This window comes from Rhagoletis zephyria, unplaced genomic scaffold (genome assembly GCF_001687245.7).
Source record: "Rhagoletis zephyria isolate East Lansing unplaced genomic scaffold, Rhagoletis_zephyria_1.1 Rzeph_scaffold_01194, whole genome shotgun sequence".
In the NCBI taxonomy this organism is placed as follows: Eukaryota; Metazoa; Arthropoda; class Insecta; order Diptera; family Tephritidae; genus Rhagoletis; species Rhagoletis zephyria.
In genome coordinates, this window is record NW_016158278.1 from 59,774 (window position 1) to 87,435 (window position 27,662).

The 27,662-nt window shown below is 37.1% G+C and overlaps 2 protein-coding genes across 2 annotated transcripts in view; one reads left to right on the top strand and one right to left on the bottom strand.

The window, feature by feature from the left end:
* LOC108363114 (cytokine receptor-like) overlaps positions 1-6,731 on the top strand; it is a 45,790-nt gene extending 39,059 nt beyond the window's left edge. Inside the window, exon 15 of the transcript XR_001847563.1 lies at positions 6,720-6,731. The gene's annotated coding sequence lies outside the window, so the exon portion shown is untranslated. The remainder of the gene's footprint in view (positions 1-6,719) is intronic.
* A 2,114-nt stretch (positions 6,732-8,845) lies between these two features.
* The window catches only part of LOC108363116 (uncharacterized), a 64,046-nt gene continuing 45,229 nt past the window's right edge, over positions 8,846-27,662 (bottom strand). Inside the window, exons 19-25 of the mRNA XM_017616387.1 lie at positions 23,709-24,079; positions 20,049-20,936; positions 15,436-15,872; positions 13,816-15,065; positions 13,684-13,754; positions 13,517-13,620; positions 8,846-10,548 (exon numbers count right to left, since the gene is read on the bottom strand). Coding sequence (XP_017471876.1) covers positions 10,275-10,548; positions 13,517-13,620; positions 13,684-13,754; positions 13,816-15,065; positions 15,436-15,872; positions 20,049-20,936; positions 23,709-24,079 — 3,395 coding nt within the window. The 3' untranslated portion in view covers positions 8,846-10,274. The remainder of the gene's footprint in view (positions 10,549-13,516; positions 13,621-13,683; positions 13,755-13,815; positions 15,066-15,435; positions 15,873-20,048; positions 20,937-23,708; positions 24,080-27,662) is intronic.

A 27,662-nucleotide genomic window follows, 5' to 3' on the forward strand; every position in this document is an offset into this window, starting at 1 on the left:
TCTAGATATTTTTTTTTCTTACAGTTTATCACACACAAAATGGGACAGCTGCTTGTAAGGCGTTCTTAATATGAACTTTTTTGAAAGCTTAGCGGTCGTAATAGCCGAGTTGTTAGAGGTGCGTATTACCAATCGGTGGGACTTTTGTTTTCTAATAGTGGCGTCTCTCTTGGAACGNAACGTACGAAGTGCGTAAAGTATACAATTAGAAGTAAAATGTGTATTATTAATTATATGTGAATTGGCAATATGTTTGGTGTTTTAATGGAAATACTAAGCAATACGTAAACTAATGGATTTTTAATTTAAGTTATTCGTCATTTTCTGGAACAAATCTAGAATACCNCATTGGCAAACTTAAAAGTACACATTTGCCATGAAAAAATCTGCGAGCCGGCGTAAAACTGTAGGTGCTGTCATTTTAATTGTGTGATTATGAGTCGGGTATAGTAGTACGGCAACCTGCAAATATCAGTGTATCAGTGTGCTATTCATCATACATGCCCAGCAACATAGAATATGCTCTGGAGGCTTCCTCACCCAGCCTAGTCCGTCTTTACATAAAGCCCCATTTTGCTCAAATCGTACCTTAAATTGCAGTGTCCTTTCAGGTAGCTATTAAGAGTTATAAGGCCTAAGAACTAAGACCTAAGGCCAAGGAGTATTTTAGAGTTCCTCCTGGATGGAGTTATGAGTATCTTTGATTGTCTCATTGCCTTTGACTTGCGCCAGTGGGCAGCAATCAGAGATACTTACCAGCGCCTAGATAGGTCTGCAGTGTATTCTGTAGATGTGTTGCAGAAACGATCGGGACGATGCAAGTGCTCTTTATTTGCCTTCATACACACACAGCGTTATTCTGTTGTGGGCACCCAGGTGTTTCAAAAGAGTTTCGCAGTTGTCCTCCGTGCCTTTAACGCACTCTGACTATCTGCCATAAAATTAATTGTGGCCGCATCTGTCTTTTCTTCTAAAATTTGTTTTGGTTTCTCGGAAAATAAAAAAAACAGGCAGTTCATTCTCAAGTTTCTTTGTATGTGGTGCCGAGCTCTGCCGTGAACGATTGCGCGTCGTTATTTTCCTTTAAATAATTTCATACGGAAAAGCCTGCCATTAAAGAAGCGGTAGACCCATTGTTCAGAAGTTTGATGACAAAAAGGAAGGTTAACAACTCCTCTGAAAGCCACGCGGTAATTACAGCCTTCAACTCAATAATGGTGTGCTCAAACTGTTCAGGTAGTGTCTGAGGTGTCATTGTGGGAAAACTTCATTGCTGACGAGTTGGCGAAAAATGTTTATTTTGAAACGATATTACCAGTTGAGAGCGCCACAGAGAAACTCTGGTTCACTCTTGGATACATGGAACTGCAAATGCAAAGTTTTTCAGGCCCAGTTTAGGGCGGAGCGGTCAAAAGTGCGCCCTATGCTTGCAAAGCCACGTAAGACTGAAAATCACATGTGATCCTTACAGAGCTGCAGTTGCCTGAAGGATGATGTGAGGGAAGTATCTCAAGACTTTCCACTTAGGTGTTCAGCTTTTGTGTGGCACGCACTCAATAACCAATGCTCGCGAGTCCCCAGGGATAGATATTAGCAGTCTCCATAGATAGTATATAGATAGATTTAGTAGAGAATGTGCACTGCTACCTTGTGTCTATTGTGCCCTCAGGGCGCTCATCTCAAAACTCCGCTTAGCCCTAAACCTCTAATGAAACCAAGTAGTTTCGAGAGCGGCAGAGAGTTTACGTGCGTAGCCTCTGACTACAACCTTGCCAGGTGTGTTAGTCTTCTTCTTGCAACCGCATCGTTTGTGATGCTATGTGGCAGTAACGACAGGAGTCGTCCACTATAATCCCAGAGTGTTCATATGAGCCCACAGCCTGCAATGTCCCGTTAGCAGACCTCTTATACATCATAGCATTGGCTTTTTTTGAAGGGAAGTCCTCTTGATCTCTTGGGGAGCTCTCCTGAACTGACGTTCTTCTGCTCTTATCTCTTCCCTGACGGTATGAGGTCCCAGCGGCCTTGTAGTTTACAATCAATTAATTTATAAATACAAGAATGCCCATAATTGAAGTCTTTTTCCCGTTTCCTCTTTCTCACATTTGTCCCATCAAAAATGAAAACTTCATTTATTCGGCGCCGCTTCATTAAAATTGTATGGGCATGGGGATCTCTGAAAGTTCTTTGACGCTTGACGAGCCAATTTAGGGATGGCTGTTAGAACTAAAAAAAAAAAATGATCGAGAGCCGGTCTCTCGTCGCTGTATATTCGTATAAGTTGCAGCTTTGAATTCGTAAAAAAAGCTTTATCCCATTTTGAATGCTACTAAATATATGCATATGCCACATTTTAGCTTGAAACACATTGGACACGACGGGCGGCCGACCACAGCTGTAAAATTATTTTAACATGTACTTTTATGTAGATAAGTATTTTGGCGACGACACGGCAACACCGCGACTAACCAAAAAATGTAGCCGTGGCCAGATTAGATCTATTTCTAATTTTCTAGCGACAGATAAGATTCTTNGCGCTCATTTAAATCATGTCAAAATTATTTAGCGCAAGTAAAATATAAAGACGTTTTAGAAGATTACAATTAAATTCTTTGATTTTTTATTTTTTATTTTTATATCTTATGAACCACATAACCGATTAAGAAACTAATAACGTCACCATAAAGATAATCAATTTATCTTTCAGCCGATATACATAATTGAAATTGTTTTTTATATATTTAAACCAAAACCACTAAAAAACGTACATATGTTATTTTTTCATGATGAGTAACTCAGTGAGAGGGGAGACCAGTATGTTTGCATATATGTATATAAACAAAAATATTTATTGGACCAAAAAGTAGTGGGTAGGCANAATAACCTTTTTTGAAAAAAAAATGCATGATTAATGGTAAAGAAATTTATATTATTTAGAAAGTACAAGCTATTATCCCTAATTCGATATACATATTTTATCATGATATACTTTTGGGTTTTAAGAACTAAGTGATAATAAAAAATATAAGTAAACAAAGCAAATAAACCTCTTATATCTTCTTTGTTTATTACCTGCGCCAAATAAATTTAGTATCGTTGAGCGTAAAAAGTTCTATCAATCCGCACTTTTGGTCATTTTGTAGCTAAACGGTCGCTATTCTAGACTTGTTCCAGAAAATTACGCAAACGAAGGTGATGCCAACGAATATTTAGTATGAAGAATTTTTGGTTTTACTACTAATATAACTAGAAACTGTAGAGTGAGCAACATTCTGCACATGTAAAGGAGCCGATTTTATGTGTAGGAGCGAGGAGACTGTTTTATTACAAAACATTTCTATTATTGAATCATGGGGGTAAAGGGTTTTCTCTTTGTTATTCCTTCTAGATATTTTTTTTGGCTTACAGTTTATCACACACTAAATGGGACAGCTTCTTGTAAGGCGTTTTTAATATGAACTTTTTTGAAAGCTTAGCGGTCGTAATAGCCGAGTTGTTAGAGGTGCGTATTACCAATCGGTGGGACTTTTGTTTTCTAATAGTGGCGTCTCTCTTGGAACGTTTTGGCAAACTTAAAAGTACACATTTGCCATGAAAAAATCTGCGAGCCGGCGTAAAACTGTAGGTGATGCCATTTAAATTGTGTTATTGTGTGTGTGTCGGGTATAGTAGTACTGCAACTTGCAAATATCTATTGAGCAAAGTTCTCATTGTAAACACTCCAACCTTAAGCCACTAGAATTTAAGAAGTTAATTTCGGAGGGATAACCTTTCGCCAATGTGTATCAGTCTGCTATTCATCATACATGCTCAGTAACATAGAATATGCTCTGGGGGCTCAGGGCTCATCTCCAAACTCCGTTTAGCCCTAAACCTCTAATGAAACCAAGTAGTTTCGAGAGCGGCAGAGAGTGAATGTGCGTAGCCTCTGACCACAACCCTGCCAGGCGTGTTAGTCTTCTTCTTGCAACCGCATCGTTTGTGATGCTATGTCGCAGTAACGACAGGAGTCGTCCACTATAATCCCAGACTGTTCATATGAGCCCACAGCCTGCAATATTTCGTTAGCAGACCTCTTATAAATTATAGCTTTGGCTTTATTTGAAGGGAAGTCCTCTAGATCTCTTGGGGAGGTAACTTTCCAAAAGTTATTTCGCCTGATTAAGTCCTGGCATATCCCTCCAATGTGATCTCCTGAATTGACGTTCTTCTGCTCTTATCTCTTCCCTGACGGTATGAGGTCCCACTGCAAGAAATACATCTAACCACTCGGTCACGGCGGCCTTGTAGTTTACAATCAATTAATTTATAAATACAAGAATGCCCATAATTGAAGTCTTTTTCCCGTTTCCTCTTTCTCATATTTGTCCCGTCAAAAATGAAAACTTCATTTATTCGGCGCCGCTTTCTTTGACGCTTGACGAGCCAATTTAGGGATGGCTGTTAGAACTAAAAAAAAAAATGATCGAGAGCCGGTCTCTCGTCGCTATATATTCGTATTAGTTGCAACTTTGAACTCGTAAAAAAAAGCTTTATCCCATTTTGAATGCTACTAAATATATGAATATGCCACATTTTAGCTTGAAACACATTGGACACGACGGGCGGCCGACCACACGGCAACACCGCGACTAACCAAAAAATGTGGCCAGATTAGATCTATTTCTAATTTTCTAGCGACAGATAAGATTCTTCCTCTTCTTTTATGTCGGACTCAAACAAAGTCATGGTGTTGCTGCCACGTTCAAAAAATACATGTCCCCGACCACAAAACGTTAAGAATATGTAGATAAAACCTTAATGTCGTGTCGTGTGGTGACGTCGTTTTCGATGTTTTCAGAGCTTTGTGTACATACATATATACTTTTCGCTCACTTTGACCTGCTAAGCTTCCACATGTTTCTCTTTTTTTCTATATTTTTTAAGTACGTTTGCAATAGCCCTGCAAACCAAAGTTCCCGAAATCTTGAGGAAATCGTTAGGAGTATCTGATTTCTGTAACGATTTTTTTACGAATTTNATTAATGTCGTGTCGTGTGGTGACGTCGTTTTCGATGTGTTCAGAGCTTTGTGTACATATGTACATATATACTTTTCGCTCACTTTGACCTGCTAAGCTTCCACATGTTTCTCTTTTTTTCTATATTTTTTAAGTACGTTTGCAATAGGACTGCTTTTGATTTCTTCCTTTATTTATTGAGTAGAAGCATAAAATGGTGTGTAAAGTGTTTGTTTTCTATTTTTTAATTTTGTTACCCGTTTTATTTTCTGCAAGGATCGTTTTGAAACTTTTATCACAGAATTTTTTTTTTAATACATAGTTTTAACACACGCACATTTACATAGTAACACACATATATGAAAGTATGTATATGTCAGTATATTTCGTTTGCATTTAAGCTTTTATAAAATTGCTTATGGTTTTAGCTAAATACATTAATGCCAGTCATTTTTTTTTAATTTTATATTTGTAATATTACAGTGAGATATTCTTAAATGGTTATTGTGATTTGTGCAAACATTTTGAATTCTTGTGATAATAATTACAACTATTTAAGCAAAACTATGTGTGAAAACTTCTTTATTATCAATTAAAAACTAACCTACTAAAATGCAGAGAATGAATCAGATGCCGAGATTAATAATTGTACCCAAAAAGCCTTAAGCGCGCACGTCTCATGCATACGTCAAACGAAGTTGAAGAGCACCAAAATTTATGAAGAAGCTCACATAAAATGTTTAATTGAAAAGTGTTTTCCACGTACCACATAATCTATTAACATAATTTTTGAACTAAAGATAGTCTTACTAATTTCTGTGCAAGTTCACTGTGTAAAACGTAACTTAGTAAAATTTTTGGCGCCTTTAACGGGGTCTTGAATACTTGCCTTACCATTATTAGCAAATTTCTTTGCCACACTGAGCTTATACTGCTTGACGTATCACGTAATTTTCTTTCGTATCGTTTTCGATCCGTGAACGGATGGTACGATTCGAGCCCAGTATCATAAAAACGAAGCATATCCTCCCAAGTGTAAGATAGAACTAAAAGTTTGTGCTTTGAAGAAAAAGGTTCAATACTACTATTATAACTGTTTCGTTTTATTTGCTTTGAATCTTTACGATCCACAAAGAGTAATATTTCCGTATCTGATTTTTGAGTTGAGTCCCTGATTGTAGAATTTTCAAATGGATTCACGTGACATGCCTCTCCCATATACGCAGTCCCCAAAAAGCAGTTTCACCAGGTACTGATTTTTTTTCCTTTTATCTATTATTTATGTATTTAATTGATTGATTTCCCTTTTAAACTCCTTAAAAACTATTTTATTATGAATTAGTAGCTATTTATGGCTAGATATTTATTTCAATATTGCTTCGGTTTAAAATGAAATTTAGGCTTTTTAGAGGCCGCACATAGAAATACAAACCAATATAGCATCTACCAACCCTGCAGTGAAAAATTATCAATTGTTAAAACTAACCAACTTATAGTTAGCTTTTTGGCGAGATTTCGATTAATACCTCACTTTTAATTAGCTATGACAAAACCAACTTAAAGTGAATTGTAAAGTCGTGCAGGAGTCATGCAGACGCAATCGGGAGTTGGTTTTCTTTACAAGTTTCTATTAAATATCCTCATACAAAAATTACTTTCAATACACTTTTTTTCTGAACTTCGCAGATTCTTTTTCATATTCAGGACAAATAAAAGGAAGATCGAAATTTTATACTATCATTTTGAAGTTATGTCTGACGGTGTTCGAATATGGGGCCACCCAGAGCAGAATATGTAAACAAATATGAAATGTAATAAAATAAAGTAAATAAATAAGTAAATAAAAAAGTAAAAAAACAAAAAAATATTTTGTTTTTCTTATTGATATTTTATGTCCAAAAGTAGTTAGTTACAAGTTAGTTGACATGTAATGCAGAGGTATCCTGGTCTGACTTTTTTGCGGCCATCGCCCTACAAAAGTAGTTAGCTTTTTTCGAAAAAAAATACACAGTTAATAACGGGTGATTTTTGTGAGGTTAGGATTTTCATGCATTAGTATTTGACAGATCACGTGGGATTTCAGACATGGTGTCAAAGAGAAAGATGCTCAGTATGCTTTGACATTTCATCATGAATAGACTTACTNTCTTGCTAATTTTCAAGGTCAGTAGTAGTATAAACCGTAATACTCCATCCTCAAATGCTGTTTTATTTTGCTGAAATTATCTAATTTTTTGAAAAATCAACTTTTTATAGAAATCTCTGACGCTGCATATTCACGGAATCGGCGCGCTGATTCATTCTCCTATATATTTCTTAAATTTAATTTATATCTTTTTTTGAAATGTAGATCACTGTGTTCCTTTTAATATCTTTTTCACAACTGTTTTCATTAGTAAATAGTTGTCATACAATTATTTTGCATCTTCTATTTATTTTAATAATTTACATTTTTGCGAATAATTTTTGTCTTAAATACTCGTATATGCCGAGGAGTTTAAACTTTAAGCGTAGTTATCAGCTGTCAAGACAAATAAAAAATGTATAAAGAAATGCTCAATAAATTAAAAAATTTTTTAGAGCAGTTTGCAGCTTTCAAGAAAAAATACTTCTATATTTACACTCACGGCAAATAATATGGGCACAGAGAATTTTTCACAATATATACAAACATTTTTATTAAAATTTCTTTTTTGCTTATTTATTACAAAAATATGGTACATATACACAAAAAAATTAAATATACTTTCGAAACTTTTTGCCAAAACTCAGGAGAATTCAACAAATTTTACACTTTTTAATCAGATTTTTTAAACCATACCGGAACAAATCTTCTCTGAACTGTTCGCGGAGAATGGAAGTGCGAACAAAATTTTGCTCTTGTTTCAATATTAAAACTATATAAATTAAGTCAACGAAAGACTTAAGACGCGAACTTTTTTTTTTTTTTTTTTTTTTTTTTTTTTTTTTAAAAAAAAAAAAAAAANGAAAAATGAAAAATTGTTCCATCAATGGACAGTTCACCCTATGCAGTTGATATAATCCAGATCTCCTCTATTTAGAATCAAAAATCACGATTCTCACCGAAACGAGTTTTCATATTTATGCGCTCCACAGGGGTTCCAAACTGGAATTAAGTGTTCACAATTCACTGGAGCCTTAATTTTTCACTCAATTTGATTAATATTTTTTTAAGTGAAAGCTAATAAAAATTTCAAGAGACTAGTTGAGCCCGATTTTTAAATGTTTGCTTGTTAAAATATTCAATTTGTTTGTGCAAAGTGCAGAAAAAGTAGCAATTTTGAAGAAAATCGATTCTCCTGTTCCATTTAATAAATGTTACATAGTAAAACCAGTTAAAAAATATTCTAGGATTTCGCCAAAACAAGAAAAATTTTAAATGTTGTAAAATTTTTTTTTCCCAAAAACCAAAAAAAGATTATTTTTAGTTTCTAGAAAAATGTTGCGTAAGCAGTTTTATAGATCATTAAATTTTAGTACAATAAAGTGCAATTGGTAAAAGACTAAGAGGTCGCGTTGATTTTTAATAATATTTTTTTTACTTGCAACTTGCACCCAAAATTAAAAAAAAAAAAAAAAAAAAAAAAAATTATTAAATTTGGTAAATTTGTTTTATAAGATTGAAATTTTTCTTCTTTAATATTTTTTTTTCATTTTGGGAGAACCCTACAATATTATGTAACATTTATTAACTGAAACAGGAGAATCGATTATTTTCAAAATTGCAACTTTTTCTGCAATTCGCACTAAAAAATTTAATACAAACAAACAAAAATTAAAAAAACGGTCTCTGGCAAATTTTATAAGCTGTAATTTAAAAAAAGTCAAAGTAAGTGAAAATTGAAGGCTCCAGTGAATTGTGCACACAAAATGCCAATTTGAAACCATTGTAAGCTCTCACTCTCAACGTTAAGTTTTCAAAACTTTTGTTTTGGTTTTTTTCCCCAGACTTTTGTTCTTATTTTATCCTTCTTTAAAACGTTATCCATACTTTAGTTCTCATTGAAAACGTTTCCGAAAGCTTCCTTCTCATTCTCTTCTTCTTGAGAATGTTCTTGAGGGGTTTTGTTCTCATTTTTTCCTTGTGAGAGCGTCTCGAGACTTTTGTTCCCATTTTGTTCTTTACTAAAAAGATCCCGAAACTTTTGTTCTCATTCAAACTGCTCTGAATAGTTTAGTTCCCCTTTAGTTTTACATTACATTATGTTCTCGTGCATAACTAAACAAAAAGCGAACGTTTTCTCGGGGCCTACTTTAAACTAAAAACAAAAATTTCACAGAAAAACGTTCAGCACATTAGAGATCATTTTGCATAACAAAATTAAATTGCGAAATTAACACATGATAACCATACATATGAATGTATGCAATCTAATTGGTGAATTTCGAGACATTGATTCGACCGCACTGACTACAACGTTTTACTTTACTTATTGTTTTTGCGTTGGTATTTTTTATCGTCAAAAAAATTAACACAGCGCAAATTGTTGAGCACATTTCTTCCATTAAGTGTTTCTAAATATTTATTTACCTAACAATATTTGTATTTAAACTTCGTTGCTTATATAATAAATATACATATGTATGTAAGCATAGTGTGTATGTACAAATGGAATGAATATTAATTTCCTGAAATATACTCTTATGAAAAATACTTTCTTTTTATATTTTACTTATTTTCAGCAATGTTTTATATGCTGTTCTTAAATGTCGGCGCTGGTAGGGAATTTAGAATAATTCTATTGCTTGGGAATAAATATGTACATACTTTCAAATGTATATGTATTTAGGTCTTGACATGTACGTACTTGCTCGCCCTATGGAAACATTTCACATACATATGTTCGAAGGGAATCAATAATTTTCGTGTTCTTTTTTTAAGCGTGAGTTTTAAGAGTTATGCTATTTACTTACCCTATAATGAACGGTGCATGTATGTATATTGTTTATGTATGTGCACAAGTGTATGTATGTAAATATGTCTACCTATTTATTTACCTACCACTGGCTTACATTCACGAAAAATCAATTCCATGTTCAACTCTTAACTAACTAATTATTAATGAATACTAAGTATGTACTTACTTACACCTACAACCTATACAGATGCATGTCATGCTTTTAACATTTCCATATTACGTAATATTCGTATATTTCAGCCTTTCGCTTTTTATTTTGTTCCATGCAAGTAAATTTGTAGTATATATGTACGTGCGTAAGCATGTCTTACTTGTACTTCTGGGTCCTTGTTAGTCTAATCGCTATTTAAGTCATCACCGATTAGGCTACGATCCATACCCTTCCAATTGCTGGAATTCAATGCAGCTGCTGTAATGCCATACGTACCGCTCGGCAGTCGCTTTTGTCGACACAACGCTATGCGTGTCTTGCTGGGCGATTGCGGTTGCAGTAGCGGTGATGTAGCCTGCGGTGAGTCCATGTCGTCGGTATTCTCTTCCGGGCAGCTATCCGATGGTGAAGCTAAACGCTCACGAGTTTTTATGGATTTTTTGAGGCGTCGCAAAAATCTGATGGAATTGAAGATAATAAATAAAAATAAGTAGGAGGTTAGATAAGGTTAGATTGCGGTGGCAGGGGACACATTGGACATTTATGCTATAGTCCTCAACAGACTCTACCTAATAATTCTCCTGACAGATGTGACAGTAGGGATAAGCTAAGATTCCTAACCTTACTGCCTAATCACCTGAATGGATAAAGAATTGTTGGAACCCCCAACAGCGGCGAGCGCTGCGACTTTTCAAAGACAAGGAGCTCCTTTGACCACCTCGCTTCAAAGGTATCTTTTCTTGCTACGTCTTCAGCCAATAAGTTTCCTGCAATTTCGGTCTAGCTTGGCACCCAAATAAGCTTAATAAAAATGTACTACGAAGCAATTGAGAGAGAGATCAGACAATCCCTCAAAAGTTTTGGGTACGCCGCTATTGTTCTCAGGGTGCTGACAGCTGCTTGGTTTTTAGATTACATACATATATGCTCATCTAATGAAGCGGCTCTTGGAGTTTTTCGAGAGGAAGATTCTGCGAAAGATTTACGGACCTTTACGCGTTGGCGATGGCGAATACCGCATACGATTAAACGATGAGCTGTATGAGCTTTACAACGATATAGACATAGTGCAGCGGATTAAAATTCAGCTGTTCCGCTGGCTTGGCCATGTCGTTCGAATGGACACCGACGCTCCAACTCTGAAAGTATTCAACTCGGAACCCTCTGAGGGTAGCAGAGGAAGAGGGAGGCCCTCACTGCGATGGAAAGACCAAGAGGAGAGGGACTTGGCTTCACTTGGTATTTCCAATTGGCGTCAGTTGGTACAGAAGGTAAATGGCTGGCGTGCTGTTTTGGACTCGGCCAAAATCGCCTAGGCGGTTACAGCACCAATAAAGAAAAAGAAAACATATATGCTTATCTCTCAAACTGACGTCACGCGCTTTCGCTCCCCTAATGGGAGCTACTTTTGCCTGAAAAACATGGCAGCAGTTTGAAAGCCTTCACGTAGTTTTGGTGGAGAGCTCCCGGAAGTAGGGCTCTCCAACCTATCTTTAAGTTTCGATCCTTCTCTGAAAAGGTTCACTGCTCACCTCCGCCAGTTAGCTAGTCACTCCCAATCATTCCCTGAAGTTATGTAGATAGATAAAAGCCTAGTAGCAGACATTTTGAAGATGGAGTAATCTGTGAATAGAGACTCTCCAAAGCTCCGGAGTGTCCAGTCTTTGAACCTGGTTTCTCCGGTTTCCCTTCTCTTCTTATAGCAGTTCATGCCGAGAGACCTCATCTCTTACCAATATGCGGCTCCCGCAGCACTTTTCGTTATACAATCAGGGCCTTTCTCAACATTTATTTTAAGTTTTGCTTCCACGATAGCTTCCTGTCTAGGATCAGACCTAAGTATTTGACCCTAGACTGACTGTCTCTTGTTTATTTCCGAGTCTAAATATGAGAAGTAGAGTGTGATTATAAAGTTGCGAAGAAACAAAAGGTTGCAATATGGCTTTTTTTGGGATAGTGCCATTATATATATGCACATATGGCATTTTTGTTTCTTCCGTGGTCACAAGTGTTTTTTGTTGTTGTAGCGGCTGGCCTATCAATCGTTGTCGTACAGTTTAACTAATGAGGGCACAGAAAACTTTCCGTTTTGACGGAGTCGGACTAAAAGGGTGTTAGGTGGGCGGATTTAAGTGTGTAAGTGAAGAGAGAGTAGGCCAGAGGCCAGCCTGACTTGGCTTGTAGTTTAACCTGCTATAGTATCAGCTCTGTGTTGCGTGCGGTTACACTCCGATGACGGCATGTGATTGTCTTTCGGTGAATGCCGCCAGGCCATGTCTGTAAAAAATCAGGTCCAGAGATGCCTTTTGACGTACCTAAGAGGTTTCTCCCTATGAGAGCAGCAAAGCAGAAAGTCTTCGCTAAGCTTTGAAAGTGGTGTTCAAGCAACGTCAAGAGGCATCCGCGGTGCGGTGTTCTGACAAGACTAGCCTCCGGTAACCAAACTGACGCAGTTTAGTTCAGAACCGGCCGGCGAATTGTCTTGCATGTGTCAGTGACTTTTCTTTATCTCATCCCCAAGTCCTGCTGGCGAGTTGCTCTGTTCAGGTAGTAAAAAGGGTCATCATTGTTTTTGGAGGGAAGAGGGTAAGGCTCTGTCTGTGAAAAAGCTAGAAAACGTTTACTTTTAAACGCAGGACATCAATTTTATTTCCCGACGCTAGCGCAGGAGAGCAATAAATCTCCCTCTGATGAAAGGGCACCATCCTGTGGGATCCTTCTTATTTTTTTCTGTCGACCACTCAAATAATTCGCATTCCACCTTTTTAGTCCCTGTGGAATGAGGCCAGCAATCCTAAGACATTTATCTCAAAGGGGTGGGTTCGTTCTCTATAGAAACCATGTTGAAGTGTAGTGGGGTCAGATTGGGGGTTAAGTATGGAAGTAGGAAGATCTCAAGTGTTTTCGCCACCCAACTTTGTTGGCTGGTTTCCCGGGATTTAGTATTGGGACCATTCTCCATGCTTTCCGCATACCACAATGACGACAGTGGGCAACGAAAACTTTAGCACCTTAGTGACGTATTACACTCCCACCGGACCTAAGTGCTTTAGTATCAAAAAGTATAGTCCATCGGGGGCTATGGCTTTGGAGGCTTTTACCTTCTCGATGAAGACTTGAACTAAGTTGTTGGTTAAATGAGCTCTGGGTTTTAGGAGGTCGTGCAGTCTTCTGGTCACTTGACCCACAGAAGGATGCAGTGTTAAATACCGGCTAAGAGAGCTCCCATATTTCTTTTGGGTCGTAAGAGGTGCCATCACATAATATAAATTTCCACCCTGTCATTGCGCTTCGTCGGATTGGAAGAGACCTCATGGCTGACCAGATTACCTCAATATTTTCGGAAAATATGCGGACTGCTAACCACTGCACATATTTTGTTTTAAAATTCTAATGCTAATTTGTTTACTTACTGCTACTACATACCTTATTTGATTTCCGATTGCACGCAAACGATTTATTTTACATTTCGGCTTAACTGTTTCGGTATCTTCTTTTACAATGCTGGGTGAAATTCTCCGCAGCAAGGCCTGTATAATTAATGGGACAAAATATTTATGACATAGCATAAGCATGTCTTAAAATCTACTTACATCAGCTACCTCTTCTTCGCTCAGACTCTCCTGCTTTCGCGGACGTTTCTCTCTATTTGGCGAGTTCAGACCTGAAATTCGCAAAAAATCATGCCATTCCCGCTCTAGTTTTGGAAAAAACTCTCTACTTACGCCGCGGAAGTGGCCTTGAGGCAGTCAACTCCTTCGGAGACACCAGACTTTCCGATGAGGAAGAGCTACTCGCAACCGGTGGTCTACTATTGAGTCGTCGCTTTGGACTCTTGCGTGTGGTAGTTGCCGATGCCGGACAAGTGTGGTGATGCGAAAGACAATGCTTACTGCACACATGCCCGCTGCTGCTCGGTGTTGTTGTCGAAGTGGTTAGCGACTCCTTGCTCGGTAAGTCGAGCTGCTGCTTTGTGGGTGACTGTGTTGCGGAGCATTTGGATGACTTACGTTCACGCTTTTTACTGCTGCTGCGACGCTGATGGGTAAAGGAGCCGCCTTTCCCATCCGACGATGGAAAGTCATAGAGTCCATCTGAGTCAGTGAAAGGCAGTTGATCTTTACGCCCATAGAAGTGCGGTGAAAAGCGGCCCATGCTGGCGCGTTCGCTCAGCGGACTTTCCGAGCGTGACGACACTGGTGAGAGACCCTTTTCATTGCCGTCGATTTGTATCACAATGGAAGGCAGTTGCAGTTGTGCCATTTGATTGCCTGCGCTGATGGTGCAGCTAGCGGCACTCGTGCTTGTCGGCTGCTGCTGCGGCTCGTCCACTTCGATTAAGACGTGCTCTGCCATGTAGGCACCTAATGTTTTGAAGCGATTGCTGCTCAAACGGCTATCATCCAATTTTTCATCGACATGGTCAGTACCGATACCTTCATCGTTGGACTCCAAAATGATTTCATCAGAGAATGTCTCAGAGTCGGAACGTGGTCTGTGCAGTTGATCGGCGCTGCTGCCGGTCGCGCCGCTTTCGGCGTCCGTTCCCTTGCCATTGGTTATATTCTCCTTGCAGCTGGCGAGGGCGGAGTTCTTGCGTCGGTTCAAAAGATTTACATGCAGAGAGAGCCCACCACTGGAATGGCCGCTGCCTGGCTCATCCATTTCGCCGGGATACAAAGGATTGCTTGAGCCGCAGCGGCTTGGCCCAGGGCTTGCCATGCTCGAGTAGCCGGAAGAGCTGAGATTGCTTTCGGAGATGGTGCGGTCGGCACGGCTGCACATTGTGAAGGGGCTCAGGTAGCACATACCAACCGGGTTCGGTGGCATTAGGCCACCCGGGTTGCACGTTTTCGTGGCCGGAGATAATGGTTCGGTGTCCGATTCCAGTTCACTCATGTTGGAAGTGACGGTAATCATGGGTGGTACAAAGGGAAATTCTAGCGAGTTGGGTTTATCGAATTGTTTTAAGAGCCTGCCGGAGAGTGTAACGAAACAATTTTATTCTCATTTGTAAGTTCACTGATCTGAGCTTTATCCGCCCGCCAGAAATGTTAGACTACAAACTTCTAGGTGATTCTAAGTATGCTCACTATTACACACACCCATAAAAAGGTAGACGTGCGCTCGGATATGTAGTAAATGAGGAAAAAACTGTGACGAAGTGAAAGCCTCTTCTAAATGAAGCTATGTATGTAATCTACTAACTATTAGTGTAAGCTACAGTTACTCTGTGCGATAATAATTATACTACGAGTTTATACAAATGTAATTAAGTAGATACGCATTACACCAACAACAAAACTCAAAACAAGAACAAAAACTTGTGTGCTCTACTTATATACCTTTTTTGTTGTTGCTTATTTGGAAACATAAAACTTGTTTCACCTATGCTGGCCCGTTGCGGTGGTGGCGATCCTGGAAATATGATCATCGGATGGCGATTCTTCGTTGGACTTGGATGTTCCACAGTTAATGTTGGTATAATTAGATCACGAGGTCGTGGTGTTTTCTCTTCTGGTGTTGGCGGCTCCACATCGATGACAATCGCGGGTGGCTTCAATGCCACTGCCCCAGCATTTGTAATGGAAGTAGACGACTGGCGTTCGCCGGTTGTAGGCGTCGGTGGTGAGAAACGTAAGAGCGGTAATCTATTCAGCGACTCCGCTTGCTTGTTCTGACCAGCCATTGAGGTGGTGGCTGTGTCAGTTGGTGAAGTCTCAACGTCACTCTCAATAATGACATGCGTTTTACCCGTTTGCAGATCCAGTACAATCTTCTCCTTGGACGCAAGTATTTGAAAGATGAAAAGAACAAAATGCCACATTAGAAGAAATATAACATCTGAATTTCTGCTGCTTTTCATACCATATACATTTATGGGGTTAGACCACACATTTACGAGCCAGTTTACTCTAATCTAATTGATATTCATTAGCTCTATGTACGCTGATAAATTATCATTTAAGTGTAAGTATTTATAAAGCAATGTTTAGTATATATCGTCACTAGACACGAATAAGGACACGCGAGACTTTTCACGGTGACAAGGGACGCGTTAAAAATAAAAAAACTGACGAAAAAAGGAGCGTATCAAAACTCTTCGACGAAGAAAGACGCGTAAACCAAGTTGACGGCGAAGGACGAGTCCACAGTCCTTGGACTGATACTTGAACATAATTCCCGGAAAACTGTTTGGGGAATTAATTTGCATACTTCTGCTGCATGTATATTAAACTGACCCCGCAAATGAGGAAGGAAGAAAAATATCTACTTAAGAAATAAGAGAAACTAAAAGACATGATTGCGAAAACTTAAGACAATAACTAGCTGATGTTACGTAAAATTTCCATTAAAAAAAATAAGGCAGCAATGGAATGAATGCATGACCTAGGCTGGTTATTGCAAGGACGAAGATGGAAATCTGTTAACAGACGTCCAGATTACACTTGAGATATGAAGGCAATACTTTCCAAGGCTTTTGATATGGCCATACAGGTATCGTGTTTGGCGAAGAAGAGCCCTGAGCAATACAAAGTCCATACCCTCCACCAAGATGCGGTGAGGACAACGATAAATGAGCTTAAAAACTACAAGGCACTTACGAGTCGATGGAATAACAACTGCGTGTTACAAAGGCGGCGGCAAGGAGCTATTAGGGTGCATGCAAAAGCTTTTAAGAAAAATTTGGTTTGATGAGTACATGCGCGTTAATTGGAATTACGGTACACTTTCCCTATTCACACGAAGGAAATTGCTGTTTGCGGGATTAGCCTTATTAGCGCTTCGTATAAGGTCTTATCGACGAAACTATGTCCAAAATTTGAGCCTCCCATTTATCAACTGGTTGGGTCCTCTCAGTGTGAGCCATAAGAGCTGCATTTTCTGGCTTAGAATAGGAAGCTAAAGCCGTTAGTCTAGCGGTGAACGAGGACAAGGTAAAGTACCTCCTGACAACTTTCAAATAGTTTTCACAAATTAAGACATAATAGTGTCTTAGGCAGTTATAACTTTAAAGTAGTGCAGGAATTGGTTTATATAGGATCTACTTATGTAGCATTTTAAGACGGGGTTTTTGTGGTCGTCTGTGTAAAAGGAGCGCAATGCAATGTGTCTTAAAGGGGCTAGCAATACTTACATTATGTATATGGGAAAATCTTTTGTTATGGGGATTTTTCAATATGTAATATAAAAACAAAACAACAAACAATTCCATAATTCCCATAAATTATCACTTGTCAACCTAATTGAAATAATATTAATAATATTTTGTAATTGCTACTCTATTTGTACCATATCTTTAATAATGTTCGTACTAGCTCGATAAAATTAGACTTTCAAGGTCGCATAAAGCTAAAAATTATTATAATTGGTATATGAAAAGGCCCAGTTCTGTAAAAAAAAATTTTTCAAGGTCAAAGGTCACATAAATTGATTTTTACCATTTTTCAGTTGAACGGTAAGGTTTATCATAAAAATAGGTTAGACAAAAGTGTAGATCATGCAATTATCTCTAAAAATCTTTATGACACTTTTGTTCCTAAGAATCAACATTTCTGTGATACAACGACTCGATCGACATTCATTTTCTAATAATTCACAAATAAAATATTACTTTAAATTGAAGTAAATGTTTTAACAGGTGGTAGTATAAAAAAATTCAGTGGGTATGGGAGGTGCATTGGCTCCTTCTAAAAAATCCAAACTTTTTCCATAAGTACAGCATTGATTTCTTATAAATCCATACCATAAATACTTCCAGAGGTATGCAGTCATACTGTCATACTAATTCCGTTTGTATGGGAGGTGCCACGCCCATTTGGCTAATTGAGATAAAGGCTATCCTATGATTTAAGTTGGGTTAAATGACTTCATTATGATCGGTTGAGTAGTTAAAGTGTTAAATCGTAACAAACAAACCATTTGTATTTATATTAGTAAAGATTATCCAGTACTGACCATTAAAATAATTTTTAGAGGTGAGCATTTGTTTACGTCGGCCCAAATATACGAACACAATATTACACCAGGGCTTATGAATTTGTTTGCCTTTCATTGGTTGTGCTCAACGAAAAACCATTATTAAGTAAAAAGTTACACACTGGTCACTCGTTTTCTCAAGACGATCTTTGGCCTTTGGCCTTTGTACGTTGGCCTTTAGCCTAGGATTATTTTTCTGCAGAAGTAAAGCAGTATGTTTTATACCCACACATGTAAAATAAGTACCGTTGACGACTACCAAGGGAAAATTCACGATTTTTATAAAATACGCGAAATTCAGTTACAGTTGTCAGTATTCTTTTTCTCGCATATGGTAACGGATTTTCGAACGGATTTTATGCCTTTTTTCTGCTAAAGAGATAGAGTTTATTTGATTAAGAATGTCCACGATTTAGCTTTCCCTGAGTCCATATATGTATACACATTTAATGTTGCCTTTCGACCTTAAACGCCAGTATGCAAGAAAAGCTCTCCATATAAAATCACGCACAAGAAATTTTCTTGTGTCCAATTTCCTTAAGGCAGTACGCAGTTCTTAAGAAATTTGCTACGCTTTCTAGTACGGGTTTCTAAAGTTTTTTTTTTGTGAAAAAAGAGCACAAGGTAACCCATGTTTGCAACAGAAATATATACCCGTTCCATTACTTCTTGAGGAAAGAGTGAGGCAACAGGATGTGAAGTATTAGATGTCAAAATTCCCTGGACACACACACGTCCGTTTAGTTTATAGTTTTTCTCTTTTTACTTATAAAATAAACATTTCTAATATAAATGTATTTTTTTGATTCGTTTTCGGTTTTTGTCTTTTTTTAGTGCCTTCTTTTGTCTTTTTTGCTATTTCTAGTACTTTTTCCTGCCTGTTTTCCCATTTTATTTTACCTTTTCTAGCCTATTTTTTTACTTTTTTATAGGGTTTTAGGTACTATAAATCCGTTCCCTGCTCATAACCNGCTTTTTCCTGCCTGTTTTCCCATTTTATTTTACCTTTTCTAGCCTATTTTTTGACTTTTTTATAGGGTTTTAGGTACTATAAATCCGTTCCCTGCTCATAACCTACAAATGAACGTCTGAAAACACCGAGCTTTAGGTCAGATCGCTCTAGAAGTTATAAGCACCTTAAAAAAAGTAGATTTAATGCGAGTTACACTAGACTATGGGACTCATTACCAATATCAACTGAATGTATCAAATCGGATAGATGCTTTTGAGACGGCGGTTACAGCCTTTTTTTGTGGTTACCTACTTATATGCTCTTCTCTATCCTGTCTGTTTTATCTCTATCTCTAGTACTCCTTTCTAATAACTGGAAAAGTCCTAGAATTTAAGCTTAGTCTAAGATATAAACCAGTAATTTATAATGTAAAAATGTACAAAGAAAAAGAGTTTACGTCTTACCGTAATAACTATAACAATAATAAATAATAATAATAATTAGTTATTTAAATCATTAGTTTTGTTAAAAATGGCAATTTGCTGATATTTACACATATAAGTAGTATTGACGAAGGTATAGAAACCGCAATTGGCAGTGCAGCTGCCTTGTGGCGGCAACAATATGCCAGTACGCAAAATTTCCCCATCTCAAAAGATTTCCCCATATATTTAGTATTAAAAAATCATAAAAACAATTTTACATGGTATCAAAACTTGCACTTTCTTTCAGCTGAACCAACGATGGCTTGTGCGTCCAAATTTTATAACTATACCATCATCTGAGTCACTCTGCGGTCGTTTTGTTTTTTTAAGAAAAAAGTGTTAACCTGATAAATCAGTTTTAAAATGTAGTATTTGCAATTATGACTTAAATCGACATCAATGTACAGTTATATACTTATGTATACTAGTTAAATATTTCGTAAGTTTAATTGTTAATTTATGAAAATTAAACGACACTAAATAAAACTTTCGTCTATTCCCACCAACTATATTTACACAAATGACCTATAAATTTACTCACCGACATTTGCTCATCACTGCAATCACTACGCATACTCCTCTGCTCATCGTCACTATAATCGCCACACGACAGCGGATCGTCCTGAAATATTGGACTGTTCGAACGTTGCGGCCGTGGCATGATTGGTGTAAGCGCCGGCGATGGGATCGGTGTAGGCATTTCACGAATCGGCGACAGACACTTATTGTTGATGCCATTGCTGGGTATTTCCAGCAGTATCGTCGGTGGGTGCAACAAATTCGTTGAACTTGACGAATTGGACGATGATGGTGTCGATGAGGATTTGTGCGCATTGAGTACATCGAGAACGGGCACCTCTATGGTGGTTTGACGATAGAACACAGGCGAATCGGGTGGTCCACTAGAGAAACTAACCGGTGTATGCATAGACGAAGTGGATGACTCATCGTCACCGGGTGCATCATCTTGTGGACTAGAAGCGGTTGGGGTTGTTGATGGTGATACATATACAGATGCGCTTTGCGTTATGTTAGCAGTGTTTGAGGCAGTTGTTGTTGAGGTTGCATTTGAAGAAGAAGCAAGATTACGGAACATGGCTAAAATGGAGTCGGCACTGGAGACTTTCGGGCGTGCTGTTGTGCCGATGCGACTACGTGAAGATGGACCACTAAAACCCATACCACCAACACCGACCGGCAGATGGGTATTGTGATTTGTGCTACCACCAATCTCACTGGCACTGGTCTGCATCGAACGCAAACCAAAGTCGGTCAGTGCTAGATCGGAACTTGATAGTGAGTCGCTACCCTGATTCGATGAAGTGCTGTGCGGTGAACGTATATCATTTGTGCACGGTGATGGAGGCACTGAGCTGGCGCGAAACTGTATGTCAGTTGGCAGACTGAGGGCACTTGAATTCCGTGTATTCTAAAAGGGGGTGTTGGGTGCAGCAGTGAATGTTAGGCGAGGGAGAAGGACAAAAGGTAAATGAATGAGTACAGTGTTAACATATGTATGCTCGGGAATATTAACAGTAAAATACAATATGTACATTAGGATGCATCAACAAAAAAAAAATTGCGATTTTCCACCGAAATTATAAAATGTATTATATTTTAAGACTTCCGCTCAAATATTTCAGAAAAATATTTATCTGACGTGAGCTAGACTGATTTGAACATAACTCCAAAAAATTCATTATTTTGATATTCATTATTTTGATTCCGCTGATATATTTTATTTTTAATTTTTATGCAGACATTTAAAATTTACACTCCTCTTACAAAATATAATAAATTTTATATTTCCGATGGAAAGCGAGTACCAATTATTTTTGGTATGGAGTGTGTCGCACCCTAATGTAGATACATAGACTCACACACAAAATAGAAACGGATATTAGGAAGCGTTGAAACAAGACTACATAGATTGTTGTTAGACTGTTTATGTTATGTATATGTATGTATGTATGTATTTATAAATATTTACTACCCAGCCCACCTTTAGTTCATACAATCTTGAAGTAGAAATATTTCAAAGCGTATGAACTAAAGGTGGGTAGGGTAGTATATAAGGCTTCGAACAATGTGTCATCGTGCCAAAAATGGACCTGTCATTAGCTCATTTGTGTGAATAAAATAATTTTCAATAAATAGAACTAGCGATAACTATAATTTTAGTATATGGAAAACGTAACTGTTATTGTTAATTATATCGCAGAGATTTTAGTTAATATATCGATACTTTTTTGATAGATATGTCTGTACATACATTGGACCGTACTACTTTATAAGCAAACAAGGATAAAATCGTCTCACACCCATGAATCTAAAGTATTTTAGCAAGGCAGTTTAGAATTTTTTTTGTCCGATCGCCTTTTTACATGTTTCGGTGACACCCCCATTCCGCAATAAATATTTACTTTTTTTTTTAATATTTTTACAGCCATAATCAAAATACTTTCTTTGCAAAAGTTTTATGGGTTTTTGTGAGCTTNTTTTCGGTGACACCCCCATTCCGCAATAAATATTTACTTTTTTTTAATATTTTTACAGACATAATCAAAATACTTTCTTTGCAAAAGTTTTATGGGTTTTTGTGAGCTTTAATTTACTGACATTAGGGTGGTACTTTAATTGTACGATCATACTGTAAATGCGGAAGATATCACGAAAAATGTAAAAAGGCGACAAAAAATTTTCTAATCGAAATTGCCTTGCCAAAAATTTTTGACTCTCTTTTAGCGGTAACATAGCCAATAAAATCGATAGTCGCTAAATCGTATCGATAAAAACGTTAATAGTAGCGTCTGTAATATGTAAACAAAAAAATCAACGATCACTTCGATAAATTTATCTCGATAAATTCATTGATATTAATATAAATACATCGAATTAAAGAATCATTATCGTTATCGACACAGCTATGTAAATACATCAATGGATGGAGAAAAAGTTGAGACAGATAACTGATTATAATCAATAAAAATAATCAATCATATATATGTCGATGACGTTTTTAGTGAATATATCTATAATTTTTTTTGAATATGTATATATATAGGCAACGAAATCGATAGTGTTATCGATCAAATTGCTGACAATCATATAAATTATTGAAAAATTTCTATCGATTATTTAAATAAATATCAATCAACCTATAAATTTTATATGGGTCCGCACAAAATAAATATGTCTGCGAAAATTTAATAATTTTAAGGGACTGCTCCCATTGTTCGAAAAATTCTAAATTTTTTAAAACAATCCAAAATCTCAAATTTTGACTTGGAATCTGAATAAATACTGAAACTTATTCATATACATAAATTCGTAAACTCGCTGAGTTGTAGCTGCTGAAATACAAGTTTTGTAATTAATTGTGGAGCGATTTTTCGTCATCCCTTGTCAAATTTAGTTTGGAGACAAACCGGTTTCGGCGTTGTGCGAATCTTTGCGATTTATAAAAAATAATTATTATTTTTCAACCCCTCGTTGCGACTACCACTAAAAATTTGCTAAAAATGTAAAAATTTTCGTGGATGTTTTTATTTTATACGTAGAACAAGAGATGTTGATATTTTTGAGGACCTCCCTAATAAACATGTAGAAATAAAATCGATGTACTGCATTTATTCTACAATTATATACCACTAAGATCTATAAACTTAGTTTTAGCTATGCCGATCTACATTTATCGTATATATATATACATATATTTAAATCACTTATGGCACTTCAGGGAAAATCGACATTGTTCGAAAGCGCCTTTTTATATTTTTATAGGCATAACACACAATTTGAAATTTGTTTCTGTATGCTTCAGCTTCCAGCGGAAAATTTATAATGCAAGTTTTTATACAGTTATAAAAAAGTCGAATGTACTTAATACCACAGATTATCGGTGCTATGAGTAGATTAGTGTAAGAAATGATCAATGATCACAGGAAAGCTTCCGTTTCTTCTGGTTCCTGAGCCAGTGGGCGCAAATATTTCGATTTTTTTGCCTGAAGATCATAAACTCACTTTAGTTACTTTTTGCCACGAACCAATAACGCTTGTCTAATAAGCAATAATAATAAGCATAAGCAATGCACTAATAAGTTACGTCAGCAAACAAGTTAGAGGATAATAATAATTGTCAATGAACAATACTCCACTCTGTCTGTTGACGCTGAAATTTTTCGGATCACTTTCTACTCACCGCCATATGTCCAATATCCATATCCGAACCGGAACTCATTTCGGCAGAGACTTTGTTCAGCAGCCGTGCGAATGTTACTTTCTTCTCCAACTTCGGATCGGCAATTGTGCGTGCAACATTCGCGACATTGGTCGATGTCAATGAACCGGAGTTCTCTGAGAATGTCGTCTCTTTCACATCACTCTCTGAATCGACATTACTAGTCGCACGTAAATGTGTCTCAGACATATTGATGAGCTCACCCAAACTGACTTTGGGTTTGTCCACATTGGGCGCTGGTGAAACCAATTGCTGCAGAATTTGCTTCTTTTCAGCGGCATTTTTCTTTACAGGTGTCGAATTGTTGCGCTTCTTGCGTGGCGACGGCGAACCTATGAGGCATTAAATTGAGAGAGTGAACTTCGTGAGTGTCTAAACTGGAGATGTATAATTGAGTAACTAGTACATACATACAAACGTATTGCACTATTAAAACACATAACGAAAGTCTAAGCACATTCAAAGCACATAAAGGTGAGTGAAGGAGAGAAGGTGGAGACACATAAATATGTATAAGCGGAAAGTAGGCGTGAAAAGTATAAATGTGCTGAAAGTATAATGAAGTGCAGGTAACCCGCCTCTAGATTTGAGCTGTAATGCTGTGATCAACCATTCACGTGTGGCGTATGTATGTATGAGTGTGTGTGTAAACATCTGATGTCAAATAAAATAATCTTCCGTGGTTCTAACATCATTTGTAAGTACTAAATATACTTTCGGAGCGTGATATGAATATAAACATATGTATGTACATCCAAAAGTTTTAAATACTTTCCTCCGAAATTATTGTCCTAAGATGCCGTGAGTAAATTAAGTACACATTTCTGAGTTTTTTTCCGTCCTCCGCACGCAAAAATCTAACTCGAACACCCTGAACCTAACGGCGCTGACCTGCACAACTTCATGGACTCTTAATTGATCGCTATTGCTCTGTTGCCTAATTGTCAAGAGAGAGAGCGCCTATTTCTATTTAACCGAATTCAACGAAATTCGACATCGTTGTACCTTACCTACCAGAAAACCAAACATTTTTATGGGAAAGGAAATGTATAACTTAGCAGACACTTTTTCCCTGGTTAATAGCCGAAATCCAAGCCCCATCGCCTTGTCATGAAATTATGCCTCCTGGAAATTTGTCGCGCAACAGAGCGTAGTTAGTCTTTGGTCAGCTGGCTGGAGTTCTTGCGTGGAGTGGATTTTAGACGGATGAAGATACAGGTACAGGTATAAGCTTAGTATCCAGCTCTTAAGAAAACGGTCAAGAAAAAATTGCCATTATTTCGCGTGTGTGCCCAAGGAATTTTGACATTTTTGATAACGCACAGCCTGTTGCCTCACTCTTTCCTCAAGAAATAATGGAACGGGCATATATTTCTGTCGCAAACCTGGGTTGCCTTGTGCTCTTTTTTCACAAAAAACTTTAGAAAACCGTAGTAGAAAGCGTACTAAATTTCTGAAGAACTGCGTACTGCCTTAAGGAAATTTGACTCAAGAAAATTTCTTAGCCATTTCTTGTACGTCATTTTATATGGAGTTTTTGCTTTTCTTAAGAGCTGGATACTAAGCTATAGGTTGAAAATTTCGGGTCATCGTCAACATCTTCATTCTCAGTGTTTATGTTTTCGATTGAATGGACAGAGCTCTTAAGATATCTTTCATCGATCGAGTGTCTTCGAATTTTTACTTTGTTTTGATTGTTTGCTGGGATGGACGATTAAATAAGTTGACTATGCTCTCCGCTCCCATTGAGCAGACGGGACTGCAGATAACTTGTATGACATGACAACTCCATTCGCCCATCCTGCCTTAAAGGATATGAGCAGCGGAACCCTCTTTGCGCTTCTGGCCCGCATTTGAAATAATTAAGTATGCGGAACTTAGCCGCGATATGTTGAGAGTTGGGCACCCGACCTTTTTCCAAGCTGAGTTCTGACAAAAAAAAATATCTCCGAAGATTTACCATTTGGTAGAATAACTTTAACATTTAAACGTTCGATGATAGTTCCACAATGTGTATGCGTAAGTAACGAATCGGCTGATTTTTCCTAAATTTTGTTTCTCTAGGCACTCTAAGGCTAACAAGAATTTTACATTCTATAATAAAATAGCATCCAGACCTCGTGTGAAAATAAAGAGCTTTTATGAGAATTGAGCTCATTTCAGAGCTGATAAACGCCGAGAGAACAAACACATTGCTTGCAAGCAACCGAGCCCGTTATGATATTTTTTTTCGTAAGTTTCCATATGCACTTCAGTAGAAACTTATGAGTTTACTTATTCGGGGTTCGGGGTTGTAAGTTTACTAGTGCGGGACGTGTCTTTGGATGCGAGATGTTGGATGGAGAGTTAGTTAAGGTAAGTTTATGGCCGTAGAAATGCCAGATTCATGTACATAAGTTCGAGCATTGTATCTAACGCAAACCATTAATGCCTTGATAGTTCTGAAGCCGGTGACGTTAAGTCACCTGGATAAGTCTCCGATATTATAGCCAGAATAAAGTCTCTAAAGTTAGTTGCAGCTTTATGACATAATTTAAAAGGGACATTTTTAGTTTAGTTTTATTGCTGGCATTAAAGACGAATTTTGAGCTTTGGTGTGTTCAGAGACTTATAGTAGAATTTAATGGCAACTATTTTTGTAAAATATTTTTACGATTTATATCGCCTACTGAGGAAATAGCGGGTTAAAATGTTACCCAGAAATGTTCCCTGTCGTATATTACATAAAACTGCAAAACACATTATATGGTTAAAATGTAAAGAGTACAGGATTTTGTACGCCATATCCCCATATATTGGCTTTTGGTCCCAGAATCTATTGTCCGAACCTTGCCATTGTTGTACAGTGTTATCAAACGGCTATTGTGTGCATATGTATGTAATTACAGTACGTCATCGGTAAAGGCAACTAATGAAAATTTCGGCAGTTGCGTTGATAGAAGTCGCTGTAATAACAAAGTCTAAACAAGAACTTAATTTTTGGGTGATTTGTTTCAAAATAACCTTCTATTTTTTTGGGTTACAAATTGAAAATGTTAATTTGTATTGTTTGTGATACATTTTTTGAAGGCAAGTGCGCTTTTACCTACGCTCTCGCTTTTTTCGCCTTCTAAATTATTGCAAATCAGCTCTGGGTCAGCGTTTTCTGCTATACAATTGTTTAAGCTCTCGGCGACAAAATTTTCGCGCACATGCTTTTGATTTATGCATTTCTTTGGAAATTGCAATAAAAGTAAGCCCAAAAAAATTGAAACAAAGTGAAAATAAATAAGAAATTATGGATAGAAAGATGCGTTTACTGTGGCAAACTTTTTTGAACAGTTGCAATTACTGAGTTACTAACGGTATGCATTTGAAAGTTGCTTTGCCAAAGTATTACGTTTATCGAGTGTTGCTTTTACCGAGGGCGTACTGTACTTAATTCATAAATTTGACTTTGCCGCACGCATTTCTTGCCTTAGGAGAGTTACCTGCAGTAATAAACATACATGTCTATATAAGTGTGTTTCAAAAGAGTAACAATGTAATTTTTATGGTCAAGTTTATAGAAAAGCCGAAAGAGTGTTAATAATAAAATAAATATTTTTTTTGAAAATAAATCAATATCTGCATATGTAAATGGAGGACATAAATGTGATGTATGTCTATGATATGTATATATTTATTTGAATGTAAGGAAGTAAAACTACCATAAATTTTAATAATTCCGCATTTCCACTAGGCATTAAATGACAAAAACTTGTATGACAAAGTTCGCTTCGACATGAAATTTTTTTAAATGGCATAAATTGATTGCCATTTCAATGCGTAGTTTAAATCCGGAATAAGTATGGAATAACTATAGCTACGGCATACAAACATACAGCGAAACTAAGTAGATAACAACAAAGAAAAAATTATTATTACAAGTTAAAT